The 25,423-nt window shown below is 38.7% G+C and overlaps 1 protein-coding gene across 3 annotated transcripts in view; it reads left to right on the top strand.

Moving 5' to 3' along the window:
- The window catches only part of CYTIP (cytohesin 1 interacting protein), an 83,978-nt gene that overhangs the window by 34,066 nt on the left and 24,489 nt on the right, over positions 1–25,423 (top strand). Inside the window, exon 1 of one of the 3 annotated variants that reach the window (XM_008525445.2) lies at positions 23,462–23,873. The exons of the other annotated variants lie outside the window; for them this stretch is intronic. Within the exon in view, the coding sequence (XP_008523667.2) occupies positions 23,700–23,873 (174 nt within the window). The 5' untranslated portion in view covers positions 23,462–23,699. Of the gene's footprint in view, positions 1–23,461; positions 23,874–25,423 lie in introns of those variants that run through there. 3 annotated transcript variants of the gene reach the window in all.

Raw genomic sequence — 25,423 nt, 5'->3', positions numbered from 1 at the left:
CTACACATGGTCCTTCCATGTAGTTGCTTGGCTTCTTCAGAGCATGGTGGATGGATTCCAAGCATCCCAAGAGAACTGGGAAGAAGCTGTACTTGCTTTTATAACTTACCCTTTCATGTTACATAGAATTATTTCTGTAGTAGCCACAGGCTTACTCAGACTCAAGGGGAGAGAATGTACATCTTGCCTCTCAAAAATCATATTGTAAGGAGAGTGTGTGGTATGCGCTATATCAATGAGGCCATCTTTGGAAAATACATTTTGCCACAAGTACGTTTTCATCTTAGGCTTATCCTTCTACTGTCCAGACCTTTATCACTTAGCTTTGTATACAGTAGATACTCAACTAGTGTCCAGGAAATTGAATTGTTGAATCAGAGTTGGGAGGAGGCAGCTGTTGGTGCTGAGCTGGGCTAACAAGAGAGGGGAGCTGGTAGCCCATGCTTGTGAAGATGCTACCCATTATCTCAAAAGTGGGACCCAGGGTATAAAATCTCACCAGGGACAATTGCTAGGAGTTGCTAGAAAAGGTACTTATAAAATGACTCCCTTGGGGTAACTAGCAGATGCCTTTGAGCTGTCTTCTTTGTCCAGGAGGTTTCTGAGAAGTGCCATTTTGATTGCGAAAAGGAAATGAGCTAGTGCTATGCTGAGTTTCATGTGAGCAGGTGCAATGAAACTGTGCATCCTCTAGGAATCACAGTCAGTGTGTAAAGCCCTCCCCTTTCTAGTGAAGCTCACCTGAATTGCTCAAAAGCCTTGCATGTTTGGCAGTGGTTAAATTAGTATGAAGTGAAACTCTGGGTACCAAAGATGAGGGCCGAGTATGAAGGCTGTGTCTTGTTTGCTCTTGGGTCTTACGAGAATAAATGTTATAGGTGCCTATCAGAGCCTGAACAACTGAGAGTATCTACGTTGGCCCTCTGGTATCGAGGCTAGGTCTGTAACACCAGCTGAGGTTTGGTACTGAAGAACACTTCTCCTGATCAAGCCAAGCAAAGTAAGTTATGCGTAATAGACATGTGGAGATAGGATGGTAGGTCCTAATCACAGAATTTGTTTCAGAACCCATTCTTGTTATATCTTTTTTGTATCTCTATCTTCTCCTCTACACTGTCCTTCATGTTCTCACACTTGGTTTCTTCAGTCAGCTCTTGATCTCCTCTCCTCACTGGACATTGACATGTTTGTTCTCTCTTGGCATCACATCGTTTGAACTGATAACCCTAAATCAGACCAACTTGACCCCTGGGAATAAACCTCCACACACGTACAACTACCACCACCACATTCACATGTACATCTGCAGTGCACATATTTGTGGTCTTCCCTCCTAGGGGTCTTAACTAGGGCATTCCAGTGCCAAGGGCTCTGCTGTTCTTCTCAGTGTGGCCTCAATAGAGCAAACAATTATTAAAGTCCAGTGATGATGTGTTTAGGAGGGCTTAGAATGAGAGAGACAATTTAAAAAGAGCTTGTTGTGCTCATATTTAAGTCTATTTAGCAAACTTCTATCAGAGAGACAAGGTCAACATCTTTGGCTAAATATTTCTGGATATCTGTACAAACTTTCTGTCATGTTGCCTACACTGACTTCTCCACCCAAGTGGGTATCCATAGTATTGCTTGACTCCATTTTCCCTTTAATTTAATGTTGACAAGGGTGGGGAGGTGGTGGCTCATGTTTTATCATTATTTTTAACATTTAAACTGCTTTAACCATTACTTTTGAATAGGTCATTAAAGGCCAACCTCCAGCTGCCTGTCCATCACCGTTCATATTGTTCCTCTACTGATAAGATTCACTAGTGGAGTATGACTTCATGATAACTATTGAGGTTGCTTGATATAGGGAGAGGAAGCAACTGAAACATGAATTTCAGGGCAGCCTTTTGATGCCCAGATCAGATTCTCTGATTGGACATTGATCTGAAGAGATAGCCAGACAGTCAATTATCTAGTAGAGTTCAAAGTGCATGTTTAGTGTGGCTCTCAGAATTATCATTTTTGGAAAGCTACAGAATCTTGAGACTTGTTGACCTGCCATTGCAAATGGCTCCTGTAGTGTGGGATAAAGAGAGAATTAGCTTTCCCAATGTGATTTAATTTTTGGACCTCAGAGGTTGAGCACTGTTTGCTGGAGCTTAACTGCAGTAAGGACAATGAAAGTAGGGTCAGACAATGGAGCAAAATCATTAGGCTCCTTGCCATTCCTGGTCATGATTGCATCATCCTTCCTGTTCCCCAGGAGAGTTCAGAGTCATCAACTCCCTCTCCAATTGCTCCTTACACCTAAGAATCACAAAGTCCTATCGCTTATCCCTCACCAGTGCTTCTGGCTTCTTTCCCCTTTCCTCCACTGACAATGCTATAATTTAAACCTTTATTGCCTATTTCTAAGATGATGGCATTAGTCGAACTGGTCTTTAGCTCTCTCCCCTCCAATTATCTTATAATCCACTGCCAAGTCAATTTTCTTAAAATTCCCATTTAGTTACCCTGTGCCTCTGCTCAAAAATTAGTGTTTCTGTTTGATTGTTGAGTCAAGTCCAAATTATTTAGCATGGTAGAAAAGGGCCCTCACCCATCCAGCCCCAATAGGGTCCTTGGTAGTTGTCTCTTGCTAAGCAGCCCACACTCCTGAAACACTGGCCTCATACCCAATCTCTGATCGATTTTCCCTCTGTGTTTTCTCCTCTTTATGACCTTCCTTATACTCTTATTCTCGTGTGAAATGTTAATTCTTCCTTGACCACCATATCTAACTGTTGAAATTATACTCATCCTTTAAACTTGTTTTCTCTTTCAAAGGCAACTCCTGCCCCCATTCCAAGAAGAAGTTAATCTCTTGGTTCTGTCTTGAAGCGCTTTGTACCATTTTCTGTCTTGTCCTCTATGGAAGTGGACATCTTGATCTCTTACTAAACTGTAGGCTCATGCAGGGCAGAGATGAGGTTTTAATAACTTCAGCATTGCTTTCCGTTAGTTTAGAGCTGGATATATAGTAGGCCTTTGCTAAAAATTGTTGTTTTGAATTGAATTTTCACAGATTTTCTCTGGGAGAAAGTTAAATTTAATCTAGACCATCAACTCAAGTTTTCTGTATATAAAGTTGCAAAGCAAGTGTGTTGAAAATGTATATTTGGTTTGGTGTCTAATTACTCTCATTAAATTTTCTAAGTCAAAAATTTTAAATGTGATTTAATAAAGGATGTTTAAGAGATATAATTGTCAAAGGACAATGGCACTGTTTTATCACAAATTGAGTGTACGATTGCTCTTATGCGTTAGAGCTTGTCAGTTCTAACTAACAGCTCTTGTAGACACAAACTCCAAATATAGAGTAACGCCAATGGTCGTTTACTAAATATGCTGACATGAGAAGTCTTTAAATATTTTTGTATATATATTTTCCTCATCCCTTTTTAGAGGTGAGCTCCGTCGTGTGGTATGTTTATGAGAAGTGAGACCACCAATGTGTCTTTCCATCTTCAGCTATCCTAACAAGATCCAACTGATGTGTAAGCTAGTCTGAGAATTAAGGTCGCAGAGAATTGTGTATTAAAGTCATAAGACTGCTATTGTTAAAGAAAACTCTTTCTTGTGATTTGTTTTTCCAAATCTTTCTTCTCTTGTATGAAAGATTATAGTGTTCAGAATTAATTCTCTCTGCACCTTGTAACACTATTTAGTTATCCTGTTTTCAGTTTTGAATAGTGCGTCATTTTTCCATCGCTACCTTCAGGTAATATATACTTTTTTGGTAATGTTATTCATAATGGCCCTGATTTTCAGTCCTCACCACACATTCAACTCTTTCTCTTGGGCGCAGACCTTTCTTTGAGGCCAGTGGGAGCTTTGTTCACAGATGAAATAAGTGGCAGGAAGAGGGACGTTTCCCACCTTCCTCTCTCTCTCTCACTCTTTCATCATGTGTAACAATCTTTTCCACTCCTCTGTAGATAAGAATCTTTTTGTGAATTTTCTATATTTAACATGAACCCTAAATGCTGTTAAGCAACATCAGCCATTCTCACCACATCCACCCAGATTAAAAGTGAGTCAAAGACAATTAGGTTACTCTGGCAGGAACTATGACCCTACAAACCGATAATTCTCGATAGTATCTTCCAGTCCTTGTAGATGCAAACAGTGTGTTCTCTTTTGCAAAAGCTAGGAGAAGACTAAGGCGATGTCCTTTTTTTTAAGATAATAGGATATGTATTTTTTTTCTACATTCTCGATCCTTTGCTTGACTTGTTAGGGCCAGATGAGTGCCTGGAGAAACTCACTTCTTATATGCTCAGTTCTTATCTGTAGTCACTGGATTTCATCCATCCCCCTTCCCCAGATGTCTCACCCAGCTTTGTAAACCTTCAGAAAAAGACACTTCACAAATTCCCTTGAGAATGTATGCTAACGTTGAGAGGTCTTCCCTTTGGAAAGTGTCACCTCAGTACTCACTTGAAGAGTGATAACCATCTTGTTCTTTTCTGGATGTCTGAGGACGTCAGTCATGTCCTCTTTTAGATAACCAAAAGATGAGTATCAGGGCAGTTTTCGTGCTTTCTTCCAAACCTGTCATTCAAGTCTTCACTTCTTCCTGATTTCTCTCTGAATCTTCTTCCGATATCCACAACCTAGGAAAGGCTAAAATTTGGGCTTTCTTTACTTTAAAGTTATTTTCTGTATTTAAGTTTCTTCTACATGAAATAAACTCAGTGTGGGGAAGTTTGCTTTTCACCCACCAGTTCAGCTCCAGCTCTTCTATTAAGAAACTCAAGGACCAGGAAGAGATACTCCTGTGACAACTTTTAATAAAAGGACATTCTTAGTCCTTCAACTTGAGTGTTTTCATACCCATGGGATTGAATACTCAAGGACAGACAATATATCTTTTCTAAATGTTCAGTTATAAATTACTGGTAAACTGATATAAAGGACCTCCCCCCCCCCCCCCACCCCACACACACACACACCATTCCTAGAGTAATTTTGTTTTGGAATCATTTCATTTCTTTTAATTTATTTAGAATAATTTTCTATTTATTCTTGGGCAAATCAGCTAGCCTGTTTCTACCTAAGTTTCTTGTCTGTAAAATGAAGCAAAGGAAGCGATTTGTCCCAAGGATGTTTTTTATTCTAATATTTTTTGATTTTGTGATTCTAGATGAACTTCAGTGTGAATAGAAAGGTGATTTGAAGGGACAGTTGGACAGAAAGACATAAATTATAAAGTTCAAAAGAATCTAGGGGGCTGGCCTCCTGGTGTAGTGGTTAAGTTCATCCACTCCACTTTGGCAGCCTGGGATTCACGGGTTTGGATCCCAGGTGCAGACCTACACATTGCTCATCAAGCCATGCTGTGGTGGCATCATACATATGAAATAAAAGGAAGATTGGCACAAATGTTAACTCAGGGACAATCTTCCTCAAGCAAAAAGAGGAAGATTGGCAACAGATGTTAGCTCAGGGCCAATCCTCTTCACACACACACACAAAGAATTTGGTAGTCAAATTGGATCATCTTTCTCCCTCTTAGAAAGTCTTCATGTAACTTAGGAAGAGTCTTCAACCTTCTTCTCTTCCGGCTGCTTTTCCTTCTTCTTCTCCTTTTTTCCTTTATTTTTCACCTCTTTCCCCTTATGCTGCTCTTTCTTCTTCTTTCTTTCCATTTTATTCTTCCAGAGAAAAGAAGGCATAATTTTCCTAGGCAGCACACTTAGAACATTTCTGTAATGACTACCCCAAATTCCCATTCCTATGTAGACTGATATTGAACAAAAAGACTGTGGCGATGTCTATGTGTGTTTTTTAAACTTTACTGTTTGTATATTAAATTAACTTTGCATTTCCCTAGTTTTCCACCTGAGACAGCAGCAGCTCAGGAATGAGAATATTGATGTGAGATCCCTTCTGTATCCACATCATTTGTCCTTCTCAAGAAAAAAGGGCATGCTAATTCAGTGTGCACATTTAGTGCAATGAATTTTTATTACTTTAACGTATTACTTTATTTTTCAATGAAATTCCAGTTACCTTGACTGAGTCTGTATTTTATTCCTTTCCTACCCTACCTCAAATAATCAAGCACTAAAAAGTGTCTTAGATTTATTCATTTCACAAGAACAGGCAAAAAGAAAATCAGTGTTTCATTTAGTGTTGTTTTATCTGGGACTTTTTCCAGGTGCCTAAAGAATGAAATCTTTTTTTTTTTTTTTTGCTTTCCTGTAATTATGTTTTAATATAGAGGGTTATTTTTTGTCAGAGTATATTTCTAGCAATTTAGTAAAGTGTTGTAAATCAGTCAGAGTCTTTAAAAAATTTGTCCTGCCAAGACTGTGAAATACATTCCTACATATTCATTTTTGAATTGATGGATGGATGACAGGCAGTAGGCAGCAGGATTGAGTACTGAACGATTCTTATGTCAAGCTCCAGAAATCTTAGCAATCTGATCTGTAGCACATGCAAAGGAGTAGGAAAAGAGCAAAAACAGAAATATGTATGAGAATTTGGTCTTAAGTCAGAAAATAGCAGCAAAGGATTATTTTTACTAGGAAGAATAGAAAATTAGTAAGGTTAGGAAGCCGGAACTTTTGATACCATGATGAAAAAATGAACTGATGATCTTATATTCTGTTGAAAAGTTACCTGATATCTTATGCCATGTCAAAATCTTAGAGATTAGTTGAAAGACCATAAAAATGATTGATAATTTAGAAGGCTGTGTTTATGAGGAAGGATTAAAAAAAGGCAAAGTGGGTTCTAATGATGAGCTTCCAGTAAAAGGTAGTGTGATTTGGCGGGAAGAATATTGGTCTGGGAAGTAGAAGGCCTGGACCTACTCTACAGCTACTCCCAATGATCCACGAGGCTCTAGGCAAGTCGCTTCACCTCTTTGTGTCAAATTGTCCATATCAGTAAAATGATTTTTAAGGTCATCTCAGTTCAAACTTCATAATGGCTTCTCATCTACCAGGGATATAGAAGGAGAAGAAATGTGCAGAGGGTACAGAGTTGGCCTTGGTAAGAAGAAAAATACAGCATTTTTAAAGCTAGGGATGAAGCATTCATAGAATTTGGGGAAATTTTCTTCAATTTATGATGTTGGCATTTGGGTTCAATGCTTATCTTCTTTTCCTTCCCTTTGTAAAGCCCATTGTGTCTTGCTTATTCTTAGCAGTGTTCAAATACCAGCTGGAAAAAAGAAAAAAAAGAATGTAAATAGAAAAATTAATGCCAAGTACAATTTCTTCTGGGGAGTCTACTGGTTTCCTCTGAGCCTGCCCTACTTTTCTTCAAAACCTGGTTTGCATGCCAATTTTGTGTGTTTCTTTGCAAATTTCTTTAGAGTTTTGGCAAAAAAGTGGAAAAAAGGGAAAAGAAAAGAAAGACAATTACAGAACTGAATAAAACTAACAGACTACCAGTACTTAAAAGCAATGCAAAATGAAATTGCATTCCTCTCTGCACCTAAATCCTTCAGGAACCCATGGAATCAAATAAATAATTTGCTACTGCTTGCTTGGAGGATGACCAAGAGGGCCTCAGGGTTTGTTGAGAGAGGACTGGACGATCTTCAGTGATCTCCATGTGGTCCAAAGGTTCCATACACCATTCTTGCCCTTGGGAAAATCAGCAAAGTCACATTTTAAAAGTGGAGAAAAAAGAGGGGCCAGGCCAGTGGCATAGTGGTTAAGTTCATGCACTCGGCTTCAGTGCCTGGGGTTCGCGGGTTTGGATCCCAGGTGCGGGCCTACTCACGGCTCATCAAATCATGCTGTGGCAGCATCCCATATACAAAATAGAGGAAGATTGGCATGGATGTTAACTCAGGGACAATCTTCCTCAAGCAAAAAGAGGACGATTAGCAACAGATGTTACCTCAGGGCCAATCTTCCTCTCACACACACACATACACACACACACACACACACACACACACACACACAAAAGTAGGGGAAAAGAGAAGTTTACACTGTTCGAGTTCACTTGAAAATGACAAAGCTATTTTTACCACCTAGTGTATCTCGCAACACTCCTAGCATTCTGTACGAGTACATTGTCTTTCCTGGGGAGTTCACTCATTTAGGTGGTTTTGGTTTTCCATTTCCTTGGGAAAGTGAACCATGTTCCAAAAGCTAAACCATTAAGCAAAGGATGGCAAACAGCAAGCAAACAATCCAGTGCAGAGTGACAAATCTATAATGGTATGCACTTGTGAACGATTTACTAATTAAGGGAATTTTTACCCTTTGAAAAATTCAGAGGCATGGGTGTGATAAAGACATCAGTTAGCTGGAATTGACAAACAGATCAAAGTTAATTGTAGTGAACACCATTGCTCATGTTATCCCTGCATTTTAGAAAGAAAATTTCAGAAGCGTCTGTTTTTAATAATCTACTCTAAAAGCCAGCTAGTAAATTGACTCTCAAAGCCAGAGGTGGGAGTCTAGTCTGGTAAAAAGCACCTTGCAACCCCTGGTTCTTGGAATAAAAGCTTGGATCTGTTTTTCTGGAGTGAAGAGAGAAGGAAGCATTGCCTATCTGGTTGCGTATTGGTGTGTAATACGTACAGAAATTTTTGCCAGGTGTGTGAGTGAGACAAAATACGTGATACAAACACACTTTGCCCTTATAATGGCTATTATTTAGGGAGATGAGATACAGCAGCATGAGAAGGACTGGGGAATATGAACAATCTGCTTACCAGGAGTAAAGTGTCATCCTACACTCTGATTATGGAGTTGAACATCATATGATAAATAGAAGCAAGTGATCGATACAATCTGGCTTTTCCTTCATTCAGTTTCTTAGCTTGTGGCTGGAAGCCGGTGATGTATTTTCCTGTATTTGTTCCTCCCTCCACACATGCTCTGGGAAGCAGTTGTTATGCTTTCCTTTCACTGCTTAGCCATGATCAGTGTGCTTCTTTGAGGTCCTAGTGAGAATTTTAATCAGTCCTGGCCATAATTACTGCCTTTCTCCAGATGCATCTCTTATACAGACTTCATTTTTATTCTTCTCCCGTGTTATGAAGAAGGGTGGTGCTGAAATTCTCCATGTTGCAGAGCTTGTCGGCTGAAGTTATATCACCAGCAGGAAAGACAGAAAATGCTTCCTTTTCTCTTTCTGTAAAATGGCGTATTTTTCCTTCCTTCCTTCTTTCCTGTAAAATGATGGTGGCATCTTTTTCTGACAGTGTAACCTAAACGCAGGTCTTTTGGTGATTACATACACTCTAGTGTCCCCCTCCCCAACCCCAAGATTATTTAACATCTTATCATTTCCACTTTTCACTTGTTCTGCTTGCTCTAAACAATACAAATTGGTCAGGAACAATGGCTATTCCACCTTCTAGTGCATCCCTAAACATGCCCATGTTCCTCTATGACGCTTCTGTGTCCCACCAAATGAGCATGTGAAATAGCTTAAAATAAAATTCTTAATTTCAGTCTTTTTAATCTGCTCTGACTCCCTCCATGTCACCTCATAAACCTCCATGTGACATCTAATCAACCAGATTATCTTTTTCAGCAATCTTATTTATTCATTCGACATATATTCATCCACTTTTTACTAAACCAAGATCTTGTTTAAGTCTACTTGGGTCACAAATATATACAAAACAGGATTCCATGTCAAGGGCTGTGAGTGGGGCAGATAGTAAATTTCAGAGGAGCTCCATATTGGTAATAAGACATTCTGGCTGCTGTCATCAGGGAATGCTTCACGGAAGAGGTGACATTTGAGCTCAGCTCTTGAAAGTGGAGGGAATTTCAATGAATCGAAATGGGGAGGGGGTTTTAGGAGGAGAGAACAGTTTAAACAAAGAGGCAGGGGTATGATAGTGCTAGGTATGTTCTCAGGAGGAAGGCTGTTACAACTTGGAGCCTCTAAATCAATTTATTTAGATTAAAACTTAAGACTGGAAAATTAGGTAAGAATTAGATTGTGGGTGATTTTTAACACAAGGCTAAGAAGTGTAAACTTAATTCAGTCGGCATGGGTCGAACAGAATTGGAATGGTTAGGTTGGGGAGCTGTATACAGGGAGACCAGTTGCCCGCTATTGTGTTGTGTTGAGGATTGAAACTGAGGGCTGAGTTTGGAGGATGCAGGTGGTCAGGGAAAGGAGAAGACAGATGTCAGACATTCTAGGGACAGAAATGACAAAACGTGAGGTCCAGTCAAATGAAAAAGAGAAGCCTGAGATAAATGAGATGGGAGGCTGCGTTCTGCCTATGGGACTGGTTGGGTAAGTCCAGTTTAGTGCGTGTACATGTTGGGGCACAGAGCGGGCTAGGTTGGGAGAAAAGAATCCCAACAGCACTTCTTCAATTCTGATGCACATCTTCTTCACACTTCACACTTCTGAAATTAGGATTCTTCTTGCCATCTATGGGTAGATTTAACATGCAAGTTTTCCTTGAAAAGTAGTTAGTAAATCAGGGCTGAATATTGCAACTGATGGCACCTTATCATCATAGAAATAAAGCATAAAATGTGTATAGTTACTCTATCGGGTTTTCCTTTCAAACTATTCAATTGTTTCATACTCATTATAGTTAAGCCAAGCAATCCGGTAAACATAAGCTACATTTAAATATTAAAAACACAGTAAATATTATTCATCAAATACCTACGTTGGCCAAAGTAAAGAATCCCTGGGAGAATAAATCAACTGGCAGAGCAATGGGTAGATTATGAATGTATTCATCAAATGCTTACTGAGCAGTCTTTTGAGAAAACCACTCTTTTAAGTGCTAGAGGGACACAAAGATGAATGAGAAAAGAACTCTGTCTCGGGGTGGGGTTGGGGGATGGGGGAGGTGAACTCACAACTTTTTAAGGACGAAAAAACAAGTACAAGTCATTTTAACCAGGCAAAATGTGATTCATAAGAGACCCTCCCCGAGCCATGCTTTGGATGCTCTGAGAAGGAGATGCTCGTATCTGCTTGGGGATAACAGGCAAGGCTTCCTGAAGGATGTGGCATTTAAGTTGGGCCTGGGAAAATGGGTAGGATTTCTAGAGGTAGAGGTGGAGTAGGTAAATCCAGGGGAACAATGTGTTGTGAACAAAGGTGAGCAGTTGGAAAGAACCATGTGTATTCAGGGAACACAGCAGTCTAAGGTAGCTGGAGAGCAAACTGTGAGTAATAACAATAAGGAGTGCAGGAAACATTTATTGAGCAATTACTATGTGCTGGGTACTGTTATGTTTTACTTGGTGATATGTAGTATAATTAGTCCCATTTTGTAGCTGAGGACAATGAAGCACAGATTAGTTAACTAACTCACCCAGGGGCCCAAGAGCTCAAGCAGACCCAGTTGGTCTTACTCCTTTCATAAGCAGTATTGACGTAAGGGTGCACACACAGGGATATACAGCTGTGAAAGGATGCTGCACACAGGTCAGGAAGGTGCTACAGACTATGTGAAGGAGCTGATGTGATGGTGTTCTCTGAATTTGGATCACTATGTCACCACTGTTATGGTGTGTATAATGGAATTGGACCATAATGGTCTTTAGAAATATGGTACTAGAGGAATGTAGGTTCTGTGTCAAATTCTGTCATCCATCAGGGAACTTTTAAAACCCTTAAATTTTTATAAGACTTTACATTCTCAAAGGCCTTTTCCATTTCCTATGTCATTTATTTTGATCCTTTTAATGATGTGGCATTTCTCCCTGCGTTGAGTATATGGAGAAACGTATCCCAAACTGGCACTGAGTTTTCCAGAGCCCTAAGGGTTGGTAGGTGGTAGAGCTAGGGAGAGAAACAAGATCTACTGGACCCTAGATCATTGCTACTGTCTTTTACTCAGTCCTCTCTTCCTTTCACTGGTTTTATCTCAAAAATCCCCTCTTTATAATCAGAGGTGTAAATGGGCCTACATATAGTAATTGATGGGTTTGCTCAACACTGGAAATCACTACTCCTGAAAAGAAGATAGTATCCTTGACAGACAAGAGAAATGGCTCACTTCCCAGCTGACACTGACAGAACCACGTGGTCAGGTGCTTGCCCAGGGAGGCGGTAGCTTCTGTACTTTTCCATTGCTGACGAGAGAGCAGTCTTAGCTGGCTGCCTCTGGAAACTGTCTGGACTTCAAGGCAATTTCCCCAGGCTTCTGTTTTGGGAACTGGGCCAGCTGTCCAACTATCTTAGGTTAAATCATTCATTTCACAACCTTCCCCCCCAACCCCTCAGCTCATTAGTAAGATAGAATCTTCTCAGGGCTTGGCTCAAGAGAAAGTGTCACTGTTTTTGAATTCAGCACCATTCTTTGCCATGTATTTGTATATAAAATTTCAATACTTGTTATCTCAAAGACACTGTGTTCTGAATCAATATCCAGACCAAGGAGGTGTTGAATAATCACCTGTTCTTGAGATTGATAGCACATTCCACTTTTAATATTGTCATAATATCTCTAAGTGTAATGAGGAATGGATAGTGTATGAGTTTCCTAGGGCTGCTGTGAAAAATTACCACAAACTTAGCGGCTTAAAACAGGAGAATTTTTTTGTGTGTGTGTGAGGAAGATTTGCCCTGAGCTGACACCCCTGCCAATCTTCCTCCACTTTGTATGTCGGATGCCTCCACAGCATGGCTGATGAGTGGAGTAGGTCTGCCCCCAAGATCCAAACCCATGAACCCCGGCTGCTGAAGCAGAACGCACAGAATTTTCCACTGGGGCCTGGGGTTGGCCCCAAAACCAGAGTATTTTTCTCTTACAGTTCTAGAGGCTAGAAGTATGAACCAAGGTGTCATCAGGGCCATGCTCCCTCTGAGACTCTGGGTGGAATCCTTCCTTGCATCTTCCTAGCTTCTGGCGGTGACCATTGATTCTTGGTGTTCCTTGGCTTGCATCTGCAAAGCTTACAATCCCCAATCTGCCTCTGTCGTCACATTGTATTCTTCTTGTGTGTCTGTCGTCAACATGGCATTGACATAGTTTCAGGAAATGCTTTGCCCCCCTTTGGTAAATCCGTAGTATTTGTTAGAGTCATTTTTTTGATTGCTATCATATGAGACATTTTTTTCTCTCTCTATCTTTCCTACTGGACTCTTATCTCCATGAGGACAGGGGTCATATCTGGCTCATCTTTATAACCCCAGAGTGATAGCACGATCTGGGGGAGGCAGTACTGCATGGTGGTTAACCTTGTCCTCCTTGGAAATGAATGATGTGGATTCTGATCCTGGATGTCCTAGATATTAGCTGGGTAATGTTAGGCAAGTATGTTAGCCTCAGTATCCTCATCTGGGAAAGAATAATAAATATAATACTATTCTCATGGTTCGATGAGATTAAACACTTTAGCACATTATTTAGCTGTTACTATGAATATATATATTCAGTAAATGCTTGTAGAATTGAGATCTCATGTCTTTTTCAAAAATTCTAAGTAGATAGGGACAGAAGTAAATTAGAAAATTCTGATATTCGAAGACGTTGCCTTATTCTTCTGTAGTTCCTTCTGTTGCGTGCACGCACGCACACACGTGTGCACATGCACACACACACACATACACACATAGACCCCTACCTTTCTAGATTCTGAAAAGAAAGATGGAGAAAGCAAGGAACATTCCATTAAGTTGCTTCCTGCTGGCCCTGCTCTGCTGATTCTCTTACTGTTGTCCAAGGCAAGTCCCCCACAGGTGGCAGGGCCAATCCAGGGAGCTCTGGGTGGTGAACAGATTGAAAGGATGTCTACTTAGGGAACTCTAAGGTGAAAGCTCTCCCCAGAGCTGTTGCATTTGGATGTGGCTTGTTTAACACCTATGTCCATTCACTTGGGAATAGTTGGGGGCCTCTCTAGTAGGTAATATTAGAGCTGACGTTTGGAGAGAGAGAGAACAAGACCAGTGAAGATTGGCAGGGGGCGGGGAGCAATGTTTCAGGCAGAGGACTGCGAAAGCCCTGAGGAGGAACTCCTTTCTGCTAAAGGGTGAGAAGGAAGGCCAGTGTGACCAGGATGTGTTATGATATGAGGTCACAGAGTCTACTAGAACATACACGACCTCGAGAGACAGGCTAAGGAGTTTGGATTTTATTCAAAGGCCAGGGGGAAATTATCTAGATCTTATGTTGGTGTTTTGTTGTACCAAGCGTTACACAAAATTCCAGTCCCAAACAGGTTTCTTACCTTCTAAGAAGTTACTTTCTAAAGCCCTGAAGCCCTTCCGCATTCTCTGCGGTGGCACTGCCCACGCCCCTTGGGCAAGTTAAGTAAAAGCTGAGCACTGAGGGTGACGCAGGGTGTTAGCTAAGGGAAGAGGAAGGAACATTGTCACTTGTTTACCCTTAGTTTTGATAAAAGATTTGGATTTTGAAATGGGACTCTGTGAGTGGTGGGGGAGGGGCGGGATAATAAATGACTAATGAGAACTGGATCGGGCAGTTGAGCACTGCCACCTGAGAAACAGCGGATTTCAATGGGACAAACCAATGCCCTTCACCTCCATGAAAATTAGTGGCCTGTGATTGAGTTACTCTCCTTTACTGTATTATTTTGTGGAGACTTCAGCAGTCCTTTTTGAGGACGAGTTTTACTTGGTTAGAAGAAAATGGTAAAGAAATATTAAAGAATTACCTAAAATGATGGGAAAAAAATCCCATTAAGCAAAATAAGATCTTAGCCTATAAGCAAACACCAAACATCCAGTGGAAAGACCAGTAATTCTCATCAGTAAGCATAAACAGAAGTACGACAACTTAGAAAATCGTAAGATATTATTATCAAGTAAGTGTGATTGGCTTTTTAAAATTTTCTGTGAATTATTGCTATTTTTAAACTTGACCAACTACTACATGAATGCATGTTGATATAAAACCATATACACAATAAATTTTGAAAGTCTTCCTTCACACCCCTCCCCACTTTCTCCCATAGCTCCTTCTCCAGAGGTAACCACTGTTGATAGAGTGGTATATATCTGTGTAGTCTTTTTTATCTATGTACTTCAGTGTACATATTTATGTGACCTTTCTTTAAGAAAAAAGTGTAAGTGGAATCATATTATGCACATTGTTCTTCTGTCTTTTCTCCTACTTTATTTCCTTTAAAGATCTTTATGCATATAAATGTTTATTTTATACTTTCTAATGGATGCAGAGTATTCCATTGAATTAAATTATCATAACAAATTTAGCCACTTCTCAGTTGATGCACATTTAAAAGTCCAATTTTTCACAATTATAAACACCACCACCGAGAAACATTCTTGTACTGTTTTCTGAACACGAAAGAATACTTCTATAGGGTAAATTCTTAAAAGTAGAATTCCTGATATGCATGTTTTAAATTTTAGTACTGTCAAATTACCCTACTAATAAAGATTTATTGGTTTATATTCCCACAAAATTGCTAAGGGCCCATTTACTTGTTAACTTCACTAATACTAGATATCACCAATTTTTATTTTTTGTTCATCTTGTGGGCAAAAAATAGTTTCTACCTTTTGCTTTCCTGATTCCTGAGAAGTTCGAGCAGCCTGTAATAAGTGCATTGATGAGCTGCGTTTCTTCTGTAAATTATCTGTTCACAGCCTTTGCTGCTTTAAAAATACTTTTCTGCAAAGTGTAATTTTAAGCGGTGTTTGTTTATTATGGCCTTTAATCAATTTTTGTCTCAGAAATAATTTTTTGCTATCTGTCATTTAGCTATGTACATTATAGCTTTCATTGAACAGACATTTTTAATCTTCATGTTGCTAATGCTCTCTGGACTTTTATATATCATTAGGAAAACCATTCCCAACCTAGTCTTACTAAAATATTCTATATTTTTTGCTGTCGTTTTATATATTTAAAATTATTTTTGCATTTAATTCCTTAGGCCATCTGGAATTTATTATTATATTGTAATAAAAGACTATGACTTAATTTTTTCTTAATGGACGCCAACCCCATTTCTTGAAGGATTTATTCTTTTCCAGATGAATTACAATGGCTTGATATAATAAATTTCTAAATATGTATGGGTATGTTTTGGGACTCTATTCATTTGACAATATTCTGTTTGTCAATATTCTTTTTATTGACCTATGCTATTCGACAATGTAGTTCTAACTCATAAGATTTTTGATACCTAAGTGGGGTAATTTTCTCAATGCCCCTCCTCACCTCCATCCACAACTACTATTATTTTCAAATTCTTCTTGGTTAATCTTGGGCATTTTTCTCTTTCAGATGAGAGTGTAAGAATGTAGGTAAATTTTATAAACAAGCAAGCAAACAGACAAAACCTGTGAGAATTTTGATTTGCAGTACAGTGAATATTTTAGAAAATTTGGGGATAATAGACATTTTTACAAGAAGGACTCTTCTTATATGGGAACATGGTATTTCTTTGCCTTAGTCTGGACTTTATAATGTTCTTCATAAATCTTAAAAATGCTTGCTAGGTTCATTCCTGTTTTATGACTTTTCGGCTGTTTTGATAGTGTTTCTTTCCCCCATTATTACAAGTCCTTATCATTCATTGTGGCTATATGAGCCATTATTTCTATCTTGTCCTTTGAATTCTACACTTAGGAAAACTGTTTTACTAAGTCTATTCTTAGTGAATTGTCTTGGATATTCTAGTTATACAACCACATCACCAACAAACCTTGCAGTTTTGTCTCTTTCTTTACAAATTCTATACCTCCTATCTGTGACACAGAATACAACAGTAAAGAGTGGGGAGGGTATTGTCATCACTGCCTTCCTTCTCTCTGTAATGGAAACACATTTCAACATTAAGGATGATATTTGGTGGGTGTTTCTGGCAGATACCCTTTACCCCATTAAGAAAGTTTTCCTTCTATCCCCAGCCTATTTGGGACTCTTCAAAGCAAAGATGAATTTGGATAGCTACGGCATCTATAATAGCATTGAATTTCTTCTTTAATCCAGAAATTTAGTAATTTCTGTTAATATTTTATATCCTAATGTTGAACTATCCTTGTATTACTGGAATACATCTAACTTGGCTGAGAGGCATTATTTTTAATACACTAGTGGACTCAATTTGATATTTTAATTAGGACATTTGTGTCAGAATTAATAATTGAGATTGGCTTAATTTCCTCCCTCCCCCTTTCCCTCCCCTTTTCTCCCTCCCTCCCTTCCTTCCTTCCTTTCTTTTCACCTCTACATCTAGTTAGGATCAGATTAGTTTTATAGAATACATCATCTTTTATGCTCTGGGACAATTAATATGGCTTATCTCTATTGAAAATTTGATATAGCACTGGTAAAATCACTTGAATATCATGATGTTTTAAAAGATAGGCCTTTGACTACTTTCTCAATTTCTTCTATAATTTTTGGCCTGTTCATGATTTCAATTTCATCTCTCTCACACACAAACACATACATACACATATATTACCTATTTATAAATGGTTTATTTTCCCCCCAAATGTTTAAGGACGTGCTCTTGACTCAAATGGATTTGAATGAACCCATTCCATTAAGTTACCCTTATATTCGAATGAAAGCAGCCCACTTTACTGAAGTTATTTTTATTAGGTGTGGCTGATATTATTCATTTATTTCATGGTTGTTAAGGCAGTAAAATACTACATATATATATAAAATATATAAGATTATATATATATAGATAGATCCGTATGTTTATACTTGGTTGGACATATTCCAAAATACTTTATTAATTAAGTGAATTTAAAAGAAAAATAGCTACTTTTTTTGATAAGGTAATAGTGTTCAAATAGAGAAAATACTCTGGTAATAAAGGACCAATCATATTTCTCTTAGAGACTTAATCTTTCTCAGAAAGTTATCTCCATATAGTAGGCTACTTGTCTTAGGATGTAAATCGACTTCAGTTCAGTTCAACCCTCTTCACCTTTGTCTTAATAGATTAATGAAGAAAAATTGTTTTAGAAGAGTTTTCAACAAATCCAGAGTTAGGGATCCTTTGACTACTGATTACACTGGCTACTTTGTGTTTGTGATTGAAGAGAGTTCATACTATTAGGGTTTTATCTCCTCAAAGGGAACCATGTCCATGGAGATTGGGGAACTTATTAGCAGGCCGACATTTTCTTATAGAGGGACTTAACAGGCTATTGTCTTTGCATAGCATGTGTTGATTCTTTTCTCTCTTCTATAAGCCTGTTATTTTCATTCAGCTTTTGTTTTTTAAACCAGGGAAACCACGTGGTATGAGGAGGAACACAGTATAAATCAATCAAAAAGCAGAACTACTGTGATTGAAGTCGGGGCTGGAAATCTCAGAACCTCTCATGCCTTCTTCTTTCTCCTCCTCTTCCCTTCTTCCCCAGATAACTCAAAGGATCTCCTTACATTCTGAGGAGGACAGTTTTAAAATTATTGTAGAGACTATCTCCTAAAGACTCAATCAACTCCTCCGCACTTACAGACTATTTTGAATAGATACACTGACAAAGGTCCTTTTAAAAACCTGTACACCTACTGATCATCTCCAAGTGGCCCACGTACATTTCACATTTAAAAGAAGGCTTGAGGGGGCCGCCCCGTGGCGAAGTAGTTAAGTTTCCGTGCTCAGCTGCGGCGGCCCAGGGTTTCACTGGTTCGGATCCTGGGTACGGACATGGCACCACTCATCAAACCATGCTGAGGCGGTGCCCCACATGCCACAACTAGAAGGACCCACAACTAAAAATATACAGCTATGTACCGGGGGTCTTTGGAGAGAAAAAACAGAAAGAAAGAAAGAAAGAAAAAGATTGGCAACAGTTGTTAGCTCAGGTGCTAATCAAGAAAACAAAAAAGGTAGCTTGAAATGATCTTACTGGGTGGATTCATGAAAAACTGATCTAGATAATCTATTTAAGACCCCAGGTAATCTTAGTGGCTTAATCTCTTGGATAACACTATATTCTACCCATAGCTTCATGATTTGATTGGATTAAACTTTAATAGATCAGAAAATTGTTTTCTTGTACTTGTATTAAAAACACATGTGGGGGCTGCCCAGTGATTGAGTGGTTAAAGTTCTGAGTGCTCTGCCTGTGTGGCCCAGGGTTCACGGGTTTGCATCCCCAGTGTGGACCTACTCTACTCATCAGCCATGCTGTGGAGGCATCCCATATACAGAGTAGAAGAAAATTGGCACAGATCTTAGCTCAGGGCAAATCTTCCTCATGAAAAAAACAAGAAGAAGAAGAACACAATGGATATGATCTATTGTTAACTATTATTCATATTAGGTTTAAAGTTTTGTGTGTGTGTGTGTGCTGCTTTAAATACGTATGTCACAACTCTAAGCTAATATTTAGTTTGTTTCCACAATAGGATTTCTATTATATGGGCTTCATGACCTCTGTTTCTGTTATTTCCCTTTCCTGAGCTGGGGATTTTTAAGAGCCAGTCCTGATTGTAGAGTTTTAGTTTATGCTTTTCTGAAGCAGGCTACTCTTCTGTGGGGAACGCTCTTAGAAACCCACTGCCCCACAGAGTGTTTGGGAAAAATGGAGACACCCATCTAGCCAACCCAATCACTCAAAGAAGGTAAGAAATAAGACAAAACAGTTGTCACATTTAGTAGGCTCTCGTATATGAAAGTAAAATTAAATTTATCTCATATAAATTCAAAATATTCCAATATTGTCTATGTGACTTTAATCCATTTCCTCCGCTAGTCCAGTTGCCAAATAAAGTCTTCCTGTGTAAATAAAGGCAAAAAGCCAAAATAAAACAAATAAGCAAACCAAAAAAAACAAAACCCTATGATATTCCAGGAAGCCAAAGAAAGGTTTCTTGTACAAATAAAGGCAAACAGCCAGAATAAAACAAACAAAAAAACTTACCAACTATCTTAAAATCAGAAGAACACAGAGGAATTCTTATTTTTTGAGCAACCACCTACCCTCCTCCCACGTCTACCCCAACGAACAGATGAGTTGGGCTAATGGTAATCCAGAAATTTCAGGCATTGGCTCCAAGAAGACTCTGCAAGCATACCTTGGGGCACAGCAGGAGGGATTTTCACATCTATCCCAGCCTTTAGTCTACTCAAGGGTGTATAAGGGCATCCTTTCTGCATGTGTGAGCGTTTGGTAATGGATAGGGCAGTTCATACGGAATTAAGGTCATTTCCTTTGAAATTTATCCTTTTGAATTTTTATTACTTAAAATAAAACTCAATAGTAATAGTTTACTTTGTACCAAGTGCTATGCACGGACTATTTTATCTATTCCTCCCTACAAATTATTATTTTATATCTGCGAAACCTGAGGTTTAGAGAGTGTACCAGTCATCTTGGACTAGTACCATAAACTATAATAACAAATAACACAGAATGAGTGGCTTAAACAGTAGAAATTTATTTTCTTGTAGTTGCGAAGGTTGGGAAGCCCAAGATCAAGGTGCTGCTAGCCAATTTGGTTCCTGATGAGAACTCTCTTCCTGGCTTGCAGACTGCCACCTTTCTTGCTGTGTCCTCACATGGCAGAGAAAGAGAGGGAGAGAGAGAGAGAGCGCACTAGCTCTCTGGGGTCTCATCTTACATGGACATTAATCCTATTGGATCATGACCCCATCCTTACAGCTTTATTTAACCTTACTTACCTTCTTATAGGCCCTATCTCCAATATAGTCGCATTGGGGGGTTTAAGGCTTCAACCTAGGAGTTTTGAGGGACACAATTCAGTTCATAGCAGAGAAGTTAAATGACTTTCACAAGGTCACAAGGCTGTTGAAGCAGCAGAGCCAGGATTTGAATCCAAGTTCAAACCCCCATTGTCAACTGTCTCACAGGTGTCTGAGAGTCTCATGGATGATTATAAAGTTGGCCAAGTTTGTCTTCTAGGTCCTCCCACCTTTCTTTCTATGTTCCATATGCTAGGCATACCCCTCTCACCTGCTTCCATCAAATCTTCCCCATGTTCCAACTCGTCTAGGGTTCATCTAATTTATATTAAAGATTAATGCATTCCAAGAGATTTGCATATTTATAAACAAAATTCCCCAAATAAGAAGAATGTCCACCACCCCCAATAACTGCATATTAGCTTTTGAAATACATGGCAGGCATATTTTTAAAGAGATTCTGTCCATGTCCATCAGATCACTCCTTACAGAAGATTTTAGTACTACAAAAATTTTCTGCCAGTTTAGGTTTTGTTCTTTGATGCTTTACAACAATATTAATTCTTTTTCTTCAATATCTACTGCTCTATCATTTTCTTTTTACAAACAAACATTTACTGAACACTTTCTATACATGGGATATGAGAGGAAATTTAAAAATAAGAGATCACTCTTGCACTCAAGGTAATTAGAGGAAATTAGACAGTGTGAAAACAGACTTGTGTACAATTAGCTGTAGTCTAAGTATACTGTGTCAAGTCGCAAAAGAAAGATCAGAAGAAATGAAATTTTTAATGAAATTTCAGAAAATCAAGTTATATATGAACTCTTTTTATTAAAGGAGATAGAATTCTTTTTATTTTGTTGTACTTTAATTTTATTTTATTGATGATGAGGCACTCCTGAAATCTTGTGAGCAGGTAGATAGCTTGATTTGATTCATTTTCAGAATCACCTTTTTAAAATAAAGGGGAGGATAAAGGGAAAGAGAGTTCAGGCTACTATTATTGTCTTAAGGAAAATTCTATAGAAAAGAAAAGTTGTAAACAGGAGAACACCTTTGTGAGTCAAGGGTTTGGGGCTTGAGGTCACATTTATATGAAAACGTTAGTGTTTCCCAACATTTTATCACAAAGCATACTGTTGATCACGGATGCTATTCAAAATATTTAATAAGTGATATGACACAGGTCCTGACAATCAGACCAGGGAACTGACCAATCAAAATAGACCAAGTCATAAATATGTAATTAACAAGTGTGACCCTACTGGTATGTACTGGCTGAATGTCAGATCTCCCTTTGATTCTGATTTTACAGACTTGGATCTCATGATTTGCAAGATTCTACTTGTTAAACACATTTCATAAGTTAAGTAGAAAATAATTTATTTTCCAATTTAATAATAGACCTATAATTTATGTCAGCTTAAGATCAGTATAACACACTAAATTGATACAATTTTAGCATCCATCTACAAAACTTGCTTGTTAGTTGGCCTGTGTGGCCTTATATCAAGCAAATATATAATTTCCATTAGGTTTTTTGAAATACTAAAATATTTATCTAACTTTATAAAATTCCTGGAGGACAGGTGGACTGCTGTTCTCAGTTAATTGTGTTGGTCTAAGTCATGCACCTCATAGCCTGCAGCTGTTTTTAAAATCACACTCTCTCTCTGTACACACACACACACACACACGTATTACATAAATGTCTTTATAATTGACATATTCTTTAGTTGACAAAGTCTCTATCGATTTCTTTTGATTTACCCATTTATATTATATTATTTTACCCATCTGGCCCCTGAAGGCATATGTATTTGTAATCCCAGTTGAGATCTTTATATGTTTTTGGAGACATGGTTTTGTTCGTGTCATAATCCAATTCCATTAATAATGAGTCATGCTGTGCTAGGGTTTTAAAAATTTCTGAGTTGGCTTTATCTCTTGAAGCACTGTTAACTCAGAAGATTTTGCGATTTAAATTTGGTAGGCTCTGCTTGAGCTGAATTCACCTTGACTTCCATCTTAGTTCAAAGTCTTTCTAACTCTTTTAAATTCTACTATTGACCAAACTGATTTTGAAAATCACAGTTGCCTTTTTATCATATGTAAAACTTCTCGTTTTGATTTTTGTTTTGATTGTTTCTTCTACTTGTGTCCCCTGCTCCTCCTCTGAAACCCATTCTCTCAACTCTACATGTCCCCAACCCCCGTCAAAAAAGCATCTGTCATCTTGGGTACTCATGCTGTCTCCCTTTGCCCATATGTGCATGCTGGGACCAATTGGTAACATTCTCGTGACACCTTGCTTTGCTTTTACCTTCCTGCCCTCTCTAATCCTCCCCCAGGACCACTTGCTGATGCTGCAGCAAAGTCCAGTCTAAGATATGGCCAACTTTGTGCTCGAATTGTGCTGGTCTGCCCCTCCCCTTGTTTCTTTAAAGATGATGGATAATTTCAGTCAAGACAAAGTAGTAGAAGGGCAACCAGAAAATGCTGAATGGTTACAGCCCAAGTAGCAGGTATAATGTCTTTTTGATGAACATTAATGAGCTAGGGTGTACTTGGGGGAAAGTACATTACAAGGACTTCGTGAGAGAATGTTATGACTGGACCCTGTAATTCTTGCTTATATTCACAAGAACTGAGTGTTCGCACATCTTGACTTTTACATAGCACTGCCCACATTAAGTAGGGGAGTGGATGGGAAACAAATGGCAGAAGTTGGGGAAGCTTTTTTCCTCCCTTAAAAAAAAAAAGGCAGATGGTGTTTTGAACACAATTTGCCACAGAACATGAAAGCATACGAGTTCTGGCTGTTTGAAGGAGAGAGAAAAAAAAAAAGTTGATTACTTTTAATGGTAAAAACTAGCTTTAGGTTCTCCCAAGGGGTTTAAAGAAAAAAGCATTGGGAAATGGGAGTGAACTGCAAGATAGCGTTTGTGTAACAAGGACTTCAAACCACAGAAGTCACATGGGCTCTTTCTGCTTTGCTACTTTTGATTACTTGTCAGATGGTTATACTTTTAGTTTCCCCCATCCTGCAAAGCCACTCAACCATGTGCCAGCTGCAGTAATCTTTATTCACAATGTCTTTACAAAGACTCATACAACACAGCAGCAATGGCAACTTGGTGGACTACTGTGCTGGTCCAGCGTATAGCTCTTACCCCACACTCACAGGCCGCCTCCAGATGGATGATAATAGAAGAATTCAAATGCTGGCAGACACTGTGGCTACTTTGCCCCGGGGAAGAAAGCAGGTATGATTACTATTTTGTACCTTTTAGAGTATTCATGTTCTCTTGCAGCAGAGTGATACGTTTGTGTGACTTCATACTAATAGTGTTATTTGAGAGGCTTTGGAATTAGTGACTAAGTGTATTGGTGAGGAAGGAGGCAAGGAGCCCAGAGAAGCTGTTGGACCAGTCCAAAGATTGAAGACCCAAATAAAACTTTCTTTTTTTAAGACAAAATTTAAAAGATTGTTTTTCTCATTTAAAGAGGTGTTCAGGTAAAATGACAACCATCAAACGCATCATACTTGAAGATAGTGTATATAGACATGACTAGTTTGAGAATTGTTGATCTTTTTCCCTGTATGTCTCGCATTGATTCTTTCCCTCCCAGCCTCACTCCCTGTCCTTGATAGTCATTTCTTCAGCTTTGGGGCATGGGCACACACCTTATGCTATTGGAATCAAGACTTTTGTTAGATGAGTGAGTGCCAGATTGAACAGCTGCTTGGCCACTTAATAGCTGTGAGATCTTGAGCAAGTCACTTGCCTCTCTGAGATTCAGTTTTCAGTGTTCTAAAATGAAGATAATAATAGAACCACTCTGTGGGGCTCTTTTGTTGCTTAAGTGAGGAAATGTGCAATGCTTCCTGCAGACATTGACGTGTAGTATGTGCTCAACACTTATGCTATTACTTTTTTATTTTTACTGTAAAGTATTTCCCTAGAGAGGAAAACCCATTTGGAAAAATCCATATACAACTGAATTTATTGTGAATTTTTTCATTCTTTAATTTTTTTAAAAAAATTAAATCATTACACTTCTTCAGATTTTGGTTATAACTCGCTATAATGCCCCAAGTACATATCTGAATTTAGATATAATACTTTACAGAAAATACTTGGAATTGTTTTAAAGCATGAATTTTTGCCTTTAAACCTTGCGTGTACATCACATGCTCCTCTTAAGCCTAATAATTTCAGGATTAGAGAGCGATAGCATAGCGGGAGAGTCATGATCTTTTTTCTGTGATGTACATAGCCGATTCCTTGGTATTTTTCACAATGAAGATAAGGGCATAATTTGCCATGGTTTGGATTATTGTTCTTTTTCGATCCAAAAGTGCTATTGTGACATTAAGTATAATATAATGATGAACATTTCTGTCAAGTTACTCCCTATCTGAAAATAAAGCAACTCTGAGAAGTACCAAAGTCTTTATTCAGTTTTCAGACATAGAGCAGTGTAGGAGGAGAAGATCAGATGAACCTGTTTCTTGCCCTTATAGGGTTTACAATTAAGGAGGCAGAACGAATAGGTGTTATACAATGTAAAACAACATAAATACTCTAATTCAAGTACATGCCTTTGAATACAACCTTGGCAGATAGATATTGCAGATATTGAAGGGTATTCCCAGATAGGGGAATAATTAATGCTGCGGCACAGATCTTGGGGCCTTTAGGACATGTTTAGGTAACAGCACATTATCATGTCAGGAGGACTTGTAAGTGTCTGTGTGGGGGGTGAGGGGAGACCTCAGGGCTGGGCTGCTTTACAAAACACTTGGACACTT

The sequence above is a fragment of the Equus przewalskii genome, chromosome 17, assembly GCF_037783145.1.
Source record: "Equus przewalskii isolate Varuska chromosome 17, EquPr2, whole genome shotgun sequence".
NCBI lineage: Eukaryota > Metazoa > Chordata > Mammalia > Perissodactyla > Equidae > Equus > Equus przewalskii.
This window is presented reverse-complemented; position numbering and strand designations above follow the sequence as displayed.